Source organism: Chiroxiphia lanceolata, chromosome 1, assembly GCF_009829145.1.
Source record: "Chiroxiphia lanceolata isolate bChiLan1 chromosome 1, bChiLan1.pri, whole genome shotgun sequence".
In the NCBI taxonomy this organism is placed as follows: Eukaryota; Metazoa; Chordata; class Aves; order Passeriformes; family Pipridae; genus Chiroxiphia; species Chiroxiphia lanceolata.
In genome coordinates this window covers 12,608,575-12,619,100 of record NC_045637.1, presented here as the reverse complement: position 1 = coordinate 12,619,100, position 10,526 = coordinate 12,608,575, and the positions used below count along the sequence as shown (strand labels likewise).

At 46.5% G+C, this 10,526-nt stretch overlaps 1 protein-coding gene across 1 annotated transcript; it reads right to left on the bottom strand.

The window, feature by feature from the left end:
* Nucleotides 1–361: 361 nt before the first annotated feature.
* KLHL38 (kelch like family member 38) lies at nt 362–7,324 on the bottom strand. The gene is made up of 4 exons (XM_032704593.1): nt 7,170–7,324; nt 5,145–6,619; nt 3,666–3,771; nt 362–2,199 (listed from the first exon to the last, which is right to left on the bottom strand). Exons 2-4 carry the CDS (start codon nt 6,489–6,491, stop codon nt 1,913–1,915), a joined length of 1,740 nt encoding a protein of 579 aa, XP_032560484.1. The 5' UTR covers nt 6,492–6,619; nt 7,170–7,324; the 3' UTR covers nt 362–1,912.
* Nucleotides 7,325–10,526: the final 3,202 nt, after the last annotated feature.

Below are 10,526 nucleotides of genomic sequence, written 5' to 3'. Positions count from 1 at the left end.
CTCCCGGAGTTTGGAGCTGAGCAGGGTCGCAACAGGAAGGAGTTTGGGAAGGCAGCACTGCGGGATTAGCAATAAACATCTCCCTGGGGCAGACATTCCATAATTGGCCATGACAAGGCTTCTTTCTCCAGAGGGATGGAGATGGTCTGTGAGGAAGCAGGATGAATCACTGCTCCAGTCCAACTTGGCAAATGCCGTGATTTAGCTCTGCTTTGCACAGGGAGGAGACGATGATATAGACTGAAAGACAGAAGAGAAATGTAGCCAAAGGCTTCTGAGCTGGGAGACGAGTTTGGGTTCCCACTCATTTTTTGCAGGTTTACTCAGATCCTTAGAAGGAAACCCTGGCAATACCCACTGGTACAAAAACAATTCCCTTTATCAACAATTCAGAGGGAACAATGGGGACTCCTGAACACAAAACTCATACAAACAATAATAACCCTTTTATTCCACATTGTTACAACAGCAGTTGATACCAAATACTTTCTTCCAGCCCCCCACTTAATTAACTATTTCAGTCACCCTTCTACTCCCAGTCACAGATTTATGGGAGGGGATCTTAGGATCCTGAGTTGGTTTACTGCAGTGTGGTGGTGACAGCCTTCTGTAAAGAGGGAGGTTGAGTGTGTTTTCCTCATGCCACCCTGTACCCTTGGAAAAGTCCCACTTTCATTCAAAAAGGGGTGTTCTTTCTGCCATCCTTTCTTTGGATGGTGGACATCAGTGCTATCTTTAAAGCTCCTTGCTATCTCAGCAATCTTACCAAGCCTGGTGACCTAACAGCAGTTCACAGCCTGTTCAGTATCTGATGATTAATCCCCTCCCTTTAAAAGTATGTACTTAGTGGCAGAACCCCACAAAAATATTGGTGGAGCCAGAGCTGCTTTGCCAAGTGGCAGATTTAGACTTGCTCTTCTTGGAAAGCTGGCTTCCTGTCACTGGCTTTGTCTCATGGTTTTTTTCCCAGTGGTTTGGAGAGAGGAGAAAGGGAAAAAGAAATTGTTCTTCCCAAATACCTCTTCTCTTTTATATCCCCTTTCCTCCATATGTCCTCTCTGCTATTCCAGATTTCAAGAATTCCATCAGCCAAAGTCTTCCTAACTAACCCCACTGCTATTACTGATGCAAAAGGAGAAGATCTCTGCAAAACAAGACCCCTTGAAAAAGAAGATGCAGACAATCTTAATTTCCATCCCACCTTCTCCTGCTCCTTCAGAGGGCAGGCAGGGGGAACAAAAGTCTTCCCTTTGCTATGAAAGAGTGTTAGCTCAGAAAAGTCAAATCTGCATTTTGTTGCAATATGAGAGTTCAGATCAAAGCATCAGACTTTTGCTTATTTCTAATTTGCTGTTAGGAACATTAAAATTTTATTTCTTACGAGATGACTACCATAGCTAATGCAGGCAGCTGCTGCTGGCCTGGCTACAAGACTGAAGCTCAGGGCTTCCTATTCTAAATGTTCCCATCACTGGAAACAGAAAGCTTGGTCAGCACCGAGCAGCTAAGGGCTGCCCAGGCAGCTGAGTTTGCATGCCAACAAAGGCAGGTTATCCAGATCTTACTTTCCCTGGAGATATCAGCATCCCTATTCACTTTTCCTTTTACAGTCTGTACAAGGCCAAATCCTACAATGGGGTCTTACCCAGTATCTTTTTCCTGTTTTCTGTTGAGATGCTGGGTAAGGCCTCCACACTGGACTCAGCAGCACCATATGCAATACCAGTCAGGTGAATAGGCACAAGCACAGAGCTTATGATCTTTCTGGCACAGGGTCTGGGAAGGACTAGTGCTGCTTGTGCATTCGAAGTCAAGAGTTTGCGTGACCCCATAAGGATTCCCCATGTGCTCTCTGCAGAGCGAGGCAGGTCCTTTCCGGGAAGGAGAGCACAAAGGAAGTATCAAAGCTCGTTTAGAGAAGGTTAGAACAGGGGACACACTGGAGCGTAAGGCATCCATGGTCAAAGAGTCTGTGTGGCAGTTTTCCCTTTGGTGTCCATGTGTCAGTCTCTGGATCATAGCAGTCCAAGGAATCCAGGTCCTTGATGACATTGTCTGTGGTGAGACATCGTCCTCCTGTGACATACAGCTTGTTCTTGATGACAGTGGCCCCATGATGCATCCGTCTGTCCTTCATGTCTGCACATTTAACAAACTTGTTGTCTTTTGTATTATAAGCAATGATTCTCCTGGTGTACCCTGAATGAAAAGCCAGAGGTGGAAGAGGCAGATGGGAATTAAAGCTTATGGACAGCAGAAGGAATGATAATATATTTCCTGATAGTCTTCAATAAAACCTATTATACTGGTACATAATTTGGCAGAGTTAAGATCTCTAAGCTAGGAAGTGATGATGTGTCACAGGAATGCCTGTCTGTCTATCTTTCTTTCCTGTTTGTCCTCACCCTGTCTACTAGCACCTTGGCAGCCAGGGCTCAATAAGCACCATAAGACCCATCAGATCAGGCAATCAACCTGTCCCACACAGTTGGAACTTGTAGTTACCTGCATGTACCTTCAAACATCCCAAAATACTTCTTTTCACCCAAGAGACTCCTTGAGCTTCACTTGGTAATAGAGAAACCAGTGGCATACGAGAGAGGAACAATAGTGCCTTGTTGGGTTGGAGTTGTGGCTGCCTACTGAATGGAGCTGAGTACTCAGCACAGTGACACATCTGTGCCAGCCACCACGCCAGTGACCCAGTGTACGGCTCTTCCACTTAGAGGTGATGTAACCTCGCATCGGCTGAGATGTAAGGGCTGGTAAAAGGGCCATTGCCCTGGAGCAATGGAGGTGTGGAAGCTTGGTACCCAGCAGTACCCTGCCCATGTATAAAAACAAGAGTGTGGTCTGAGGTAAGGATAATCTGCCACACAGGATAGTCTGGGACCTTTGGACTCAGCTCTCCTGTGTTTTGACTGCAAAGGGTAGCAGTGGCCTCCCCTTGAGGGGTGACACCATCTTTGAGTCCTGTGTGATTTGCGTTCAGTTCACTGCTCTGCCAAAGCTACTATGTGTCTCATTTTCTCTTACATAATCTAACACATGCTTCCTCTTGCCAGTCCGTGATCGGGGGAGCTGCATTCAGGATTGTAGAGTGCCAAAACCAATGACATAATACACCAAAGTGCCAATGGGCAGAGGCTGGTCCTCAGGTTGAAAAAGACACTGTGGAGTTTCTTCTTTCCAGGTGTTTCACACCCCTTTCAGGACATTTCACAATTACCCCCAGGAGGCAGCTACAGGACCAACCAACATCTCATAGACCTATAGCCCACCCATCCCAATGATTGTGGTAACCGTGCTCTCTATTATCCCAAGAAGAGCAGACAGAGAGTTCCAGGATGTGAGTCAGCAGGGGAGAAGCAGGATCACCGTGCTCTTGGCATCCTTCCTTCTGCAGACCAGAAACTTGCATTGGCTTTTCCTTAGTTTCCCCCACACAGGTCCTGCTACTTGGAGTAAAAGGAACCTCACGGAGAACTTGTCTCTGCTTCCATTGCCATAAGAGAAGTGGATGGAGGGTGGGCACACTCCTCCTTTCTTTCCCAAGATCCAGGTGCTTTTTGAGGGACCACCCCCTCAAAAGCTACAGGAAGGCTGTGAAAACCCACAAGAACTGGGCAGGGGGAGGCAGAAGGAAGGTGAAACAGAACTCTTACCACCTATGATGATAATCTGGTCTCCAATTGTGACAGCTGGTGCACAGACATTCTTCACTACTCTAGTCTCCATCCGAAACCATGTATTCCTGGACACGTGGTAAACCTGACAAGAAAATAAGGATACTCACACAGCTGTTTATGTTGTATTTCAACTGGCATTTGTAATTACAGAGGAACTTATGGGTTTTATTTTGCCCTAATAAATACAATCCTCTGGCTCAAAGTCATGGAAATCTGAGAATATACCCATTTTTTTTCCTAATATGTCTTCTTGGAAAGCATTCTAGTTCCCCAAGCTTGTCTGCTCAGGACATGCTAGCACACACACTAAGATGAAGTGTGTCTGCCATATACAAGCTTCTTGGCTGTAAATCTTTGCATGGCTATTAAATCACTGTAACTTGCTCTCCCAAAGTGCAAGCCCATTAATTTCATTTCCAGTTATTCTGTGTATTCCTGCCTTGGTCTTAGCAATTTCCTGGGCAAACAAATTTCAACTTCACCTAGCTCTGCTGGCAGCCACCATATTTGCCCAGCTGCTATATTTGTGCTGGTGGCTGGCAAAGGGACTTAGAGTGGTATCTAAGTCATCAATTTATGTAAGAAAAAGAGCTGTTGCCAGATAATGATCATTCAGTCATCCATATCTGGGTGACACAAACTTTTATGCCATATTATCTGGTTCTCAATATACTAAATATCTCCAGGGCAACTCCCCATTAACAGATAAATACATTTCCTTCTCCCGATAATCAAGAACCATTATAATCACAAAGTATTGCTCATGTCTTGGTGCCATCTTAGCTCATAATGATTCTTAGTTAAAGCACCTCAATCACTGGAAAACACTTATGGGGATAGAAACACTACAATGTTACTAAAGCATCAAATCAGATAAGAAAAACGGTATGAATTTTTTCTTCTTAATAGAGTGTAACCGCTGAAAGCAGACAGAGAAGTCAGCAACATGTGGCAGGAGCTACATTTTTAACACAACTGTTTATATGAAATGACTGTCAGTTTAAGTCCTGGTCCTTTGATGAGTGAGTATCTAATCGCTCTAATGATGGCGAGTGTTTGTGTTTGCTGCGAGCGAGCAGGTGTGCGGCTGAAACCCCTGCTCGGCTGCCAAGGGGAAAGCACTGGTTTTGGTGATATTGGCTACAGGCATGAAGCTGGGCAGGGGGGGCTGCTGCCGCCTGCCATAGCATCACCTGGAGCAGCCCTGGCCCTAGTGCTCACCAAAGGCACAGCTGACTGACACCCAAAGAAGTATGTCAGGGCTTATGCCTGAAAAACCTTCAGAAGGGGAAAATGAAATGGCTGCAATGGTCCTGGAAGCCATGTATCAACTCAACCTGCCCCTTGCTGCAACTCACAATAAAGTTTTCTAGGTGGTTTGATTTTCTCATGAGGGTGATGGACTGCTGAATACCTTAGAAGAAATTGCCTATGACAAGCAGGATCGATCATTACCTGGATCAGCCGAACAGGGTTTTGCATAACGTCTTCTCCCCCAAAGAGGTAGACCCTCTGATCTTTGGCAGCAACAGCAGGGTGAAGAACAGCAACAGGCATGTTTGCCATGCTCTCACAGGTGTTGTAGACACTATCATATCTTTCCACAGAATTCAGGATTTCCTGGTTTTCACCAATTCCACCGAATGATAAAATATAATTTTTATATGCCAAACTTCTGTGGGAGTAACGTGGAACTAACATATGCTCAATCAACCTCCACTGATTGAGTTTGAGGGAGTAAATGTAAATATTACCACTGACCAGACTTTTCTTATTGCTAATAGGCATCCCTCCGAGCACATAAATGTTGCTGTGTAAACTCACTGCAGAGGCTTTGTACAGGTGCATAGGAAGTTTGGCCAGGCTCAGCCATTGGTTCGTCTTGTCATCATAGAGCAGGACATCCCTCGTCTGCTGGCTGTCCTTCCTGCCACCAATGATGATGAGGAACTCTTGGTTGGAGTACCGGCGAGGAACATGCATCATGGGTTTGATGTCAGGTGCGTTGGTGCCGTACAGGGAAAACATATGTCTCCAGGTTGACTCAAGGATGCTCCTGCAAGTGGGTGAGGACTGAACGAGTGAGTCATTGGCAATGAAGTGGAAGAGGAAAGTTGGATGGACGTATTGAAGCCGGACTTTCTTGAACAATTCTTGGATGTAGCCTTGTCGTGCCTGGAGGTCATGCCGGACCCAGACCATCAGTGCCTCAAAGACCTGCTCCTCCTCCCCACAGAGTTCGTCGTCCCCAAGGTAGTCGATGAGCTCCAAGGGACAAAGGTCCTTCAAGTCCTCAGAAGAGGCCACCACAGGAAAGCATTTCAAAGCCATAGCCTTGGCTTTCTCATTCAGGCTTTGGCAGTTCAAGATTTTTGCCAGTCTAATCATGCTCAGACAGTTGTCAGGAGTCAGCTTGTCTTGAAGGTAGGCAGAGCAGGCCTCAAATAGCTTAGTGTACTGCAGCATGGAGGCAGTCTCCAAGAGGCACAGGACATTCTCAGTGGATATAAGAATCTCCCCTGTGTAAACATAAAGGATAATCTGATCCAAAATGTTGGCGTCGATGCCCTTCAGGATGACTTTAGCCTGGCGACTCTCTCTGAAGTCATTACAGAACATTGCCTTGAAGTATGGACTGCTGGAAGCCAGCACATTTCGGTGACAGGGGATTTCAAAACCCCCGGAACAGAGGGCAACATCAGTCAGCATCCCACTCTGCCGCAGAGCATTCAGCTGCCTCAGTAGTTCGGAGGAGAAGTCCTGGTCTTTGAAGAGAAACTCTTCAGTGGATCCCCCCTCCATAGCAAAATAGGAGAGAGATGAATACTGGACTTGGCAGAAAAAACCCTGAATTCTTAGCAGCTTTTATTGAAATATCCAGCTCCAAGGGAACAAATCGGGACTTTGATGTTCCTCTAAATATCCGTTCGCTGTTACGCATGAAAATGGAACACGGGTTAAGCACAGTGGGAAAATAATAAAGAAGTCAAAAGGTCCCTAAGACCCTTTAAAATTTTCATAAAGTTATCAGATAGGTTGCAGCTCTGAGGTCAGCACTGCCTGTGTCCCTGGCAAGAAGCAAAAGCACTGAAGTTATCTCACTGATTTGGGATTAAAGCTGGATGGCTGAAGCAATTGGTTTGTTCATTTTAATCACTTTGAATAAATGCACTTAGACATTTATTCACTATTTTAAAGTATTAGCAGTTTAGTAGCTTGCGCCTCTTTCCCCTAGAGTTAGTCACTCCCAAAGAATGCAAATCTGGCAGAGCTGAACTCTGCAGCAGGGCAAACGGAACCCTAGAGACTGGGAATCTGCATTAAAACCGTTATTTATTAACTCTGCTTAGCTGTGGGTTTTTTTATGTTAATCAGACACACAATGACTAAATTAAGTGCCAGGCAGAACAATATGATGAGTATCTACTGTCATGACTAACTGCTCAACCTGCAGTGGAACCGTAAGGTAGAAACGTTTACCTTCTGTCGTCCTTCCCTGCATGCACTTACTCTCTGTCGCTTATTCTCTGCTGAGATTTTCCATAGCTAGAGCCTGGATAAAAACCCTATAAACCCAAAGGACGTTTCTTTCAGTAGGTAGGGTGATTCATAGAGGGTGATTTCTGGACGTGTTTATTCTGAAGTCAGTTTTGCCGCTCCCGGGCGCTGTGCGCAGGAGCGGCGGGGCGGCGGGGCATTGTGCACATTCCAGCGCTAAGAATAGGAGCACACGGGCTGCTCGCTGTTATCACATGTGACGCCGCCGCTGCCTTTTGCAATGACCTGGCTGGTTCTGAGCATGCCCGAGTGGTGTTTTTCTGGCAAATGTTTACATATAATAAATAGACACGGAGAGGAAAGTTCACTTATAAAAGTCCTGGCTGTCCCTTTGGAAACAGCAGCAAGACCCTGTCCTAAAGTGCCTGGGAACTCTAGAAGGCTGTAAACAGTCTGCCATGCCTCGCGCTAGGTAATACCGTAGTTTCATGGAGAAGGGGGGAGAGAGAAGGGCTCCCTGGGTGAGATGGACCGTGTCTCCACCTTATGGAGAGATCTGGGGAGCATCAGCCCATTGCAGTGTGGTGGGAGATGCTGATGCACCGGGACCACTGCATCCAGCACTGCTCCAAGGTGGACCCAGAGCGCCCAACTACCTTTGACAAGCAGAGAATGAAGCTTACCCTTGGAGCAGTTTATCTTTCTGATGTTGCTTGATAATTCATATAGAAAATACCAGGTTGTGGCCTTTTGTATAAGGACCTCAGCTCTCTGAAACCCTTAGCAAAGACCTGCTCAAGCAGGTGGCTTGAGGAAGTTTGGTGTTATGAGTGGGAGGACTGGAGCAGGTTGCTGCAGTGAGTGGGTCCCAGAGTGGCAAGTCCCACAGTGACACTGTGGGAAGTCCCAGGGAAGACACTTGAATGGGGTCTCTAACTGCAGATGAACAAGGTGTCTGAGCTCCTTTTGCAGCCAGTGAGTTCCAGTCAATACAACTGAGTCTGACAAGTTATTCAGGTCACCAGTATGTACCACCCATACTTGGGCAGGTGGACAGTCCTCCAGGCACTGCTGGGTGTCCACAAGTGCTCGGTTGCCTCAATCATATGAAGGTGTCCGTATTTAACACTCCCATCATCTATGAGGGTGAGTCTAAATCCACCCTCAGGGCTGGCATCAGTTGAACACCTTGTGCCAGCAGAGGATCCTCCAGAACCCCAGCTGGTCCCTAGTGTGATGTATCCCAGCTCTGTGCCAAGTTCCTGGGTGGTTGAAGAGAAATAGCATCGGTTGCCCACGCCTGGGTAACTGGATTGGGTCCCTCCTCTCTGCTGAAATTTCTCCATTTGTTCTGGGGTGGGATTCAATCCAAAATGTAGTTTCTAAGCATTTCTACCACAGGGAAACACAAGGTTAAAGCAAAACTCCTTCTCATATTTTCAAAGCCAAAGCTCATGAGTGAGTCATGTCTGCATCTAGTCACAGCGAGGCAGATGAGCAAAAATCATTGGGAGCCACAATACCCTTAAGTCAACCCCTGTGCTGTGCTGGTGTTTGCAGTCCTCCATATGCTCCTGACCCTGTGTCCATGGACCAGCAGATTACAGAGATGGGGGCAGCCTGTTCCTCTAAAAACAGAAGTTTTGCATCATGGGCTGTGCTGTAGATGGACTTTCCCAAAGGCTTTTCAGTGCAGCATAAGATGTGGTGAAATGCCTGAAAGCCAGATAAAACCCTGAAGACCCAGACCCATGCTATAGATAGGGTGGAGGCTTCTCACATAATCTGTGCATGTGTGTGTGCACATGTGCATGAATGGCCAGGAGAGATGAGAGAGGGGATGACGAGGAGCCACTGGACTTGACTCCTGCAGATGAGTCACTTTGAGGGTAAACATGGCAATGTGCAGCCTTTTCCCTCCTCTTAAGTAAAGAAACGACTTGGAGAATGATGTTGGGGCACTGGGGAAAATGCGCCCTCCCCTCCCTACTCCTTGCTGCTGCCTCACCAGCTGGCCATGATCTTGCTATAAATATTTAGAATGGCATTAAAAACCCAAAGGAGAATTTCTCTCTCTTCTTGTCCAGGGAACATTAGTTACCCAAACAAAACACCCTCTCGCTTTCTTTCTTGCTCTGTATGTATATGATCTTGTTGTGGTCCGTTTTGATGATTGATTTAAATTTATCTCTCTGTTCTGGCTCTAACTCTTTGCTGCCTGTTTAGTTCTGCCTTTTCCTGGCAATGGCTGTGGATTATTTTTTTAACCCTTAAAGAAACAAATGATGCTATCTGACTTCACTAATGACACTGGCTTATGGGGTTGGAGAAGAGTAGGTGGGGTGTTCTGCTTTAGATAGTGATAAATGTGGCTTTTATTTAGAAGATCCCAGGCTCGAGGGCTCTGCACAGTTATGCAAATTCCTGCTAACCCAGAGTACAGAGTGTGCTGTTTAAATAGCTCATTGCTCTCGGGGGGGGGGGGGGGGGGGGGGGGGAGGGAGGGGGGTGGGTGGGGGGTGCTGCTTCTCCCTGCTGAGTCCTCACACAGGTCCCTGTCAATTTGGGGCCAGGGCTCCTGAGCAATGGAGCTCCTGCTTCCTGCTTTACAACTCTCTCTTCTTTTTTTCCCAGAGCTTGTGGTTTCAGACACATCTACAACCAAGTGGGCACATCAGCACTGCTTATTCCATCATCATGGTTAGGCTTTGCGAACGAAGATTTGGGGAGGGCTCTACCCACGTTTGTTGCAAGCGCGTTGGTGGCTAAAAAGGCCAATACGAGACAGACGTGTCCGGTTGCAACTGCTTATTTAGGATTTTCTATATAAATAAGCTAGAAATCATTTTTCATGGCATAGCTTAGAATAATATGTCCCATTGCATGGTGGGGCCATGAGCCCTGCAGCATGAGCCCTGGTGAGAGGGTGGAGCCGTTTCTGCTGTGGGATAGTCTAACTTGTCTGATAAAATCTGTTTCTGAATGAGTTCTTGAGGCAGCTTTCCAAGGATGAAATGCTATTGACCAAACAAGACCTGAGTGGTCTTTTTTTGGGAGAACAGAATTCTTCATTACTATGTGAGTAGCATGTTGCAAAGATCATAGTCTGGACTGAACAACATGTGCAAATGGAAAAGTAGGTTCATTTGCAGGGTGTATGACCCAGCAGCACTGTGGGATGTGATGCTGCAGGTCTCCCAAAACCCTTGATGGGCTGGAGCCACTGGGGGCTGTTAAAAACAATGACCCTTTACAACTACCGCTGTACAAACTCTGTCCAGGGCACTTTCTAGAAAATTGAAACGTCTACCAAAGAACGCACATGTTGCTGCAATGCTA

Coding starts and splice junctions, on each gene's coding strand:
- KLHL38 (XM_032704593.1), bottom strand. CDS start 6,491: ATGGAGGGGGGATCCACTGAAGAGTTTCTCTTCAAAGACCAGGACTTC. Junction 3,772..5,144: donor ACCCTGTTCGGCTGATCCAG/GTAATGATCGAT, acceptor TTTTCTTGTCAG/GTTTACCACGTGTCCAGGAA. Junction 2,200..3,665: donor CCAGATTATCATCATAGGTG/GTAAGAGTTCTG, acceptor CTTTTCATTCAG/GGTACACCAGGAGAATCATT.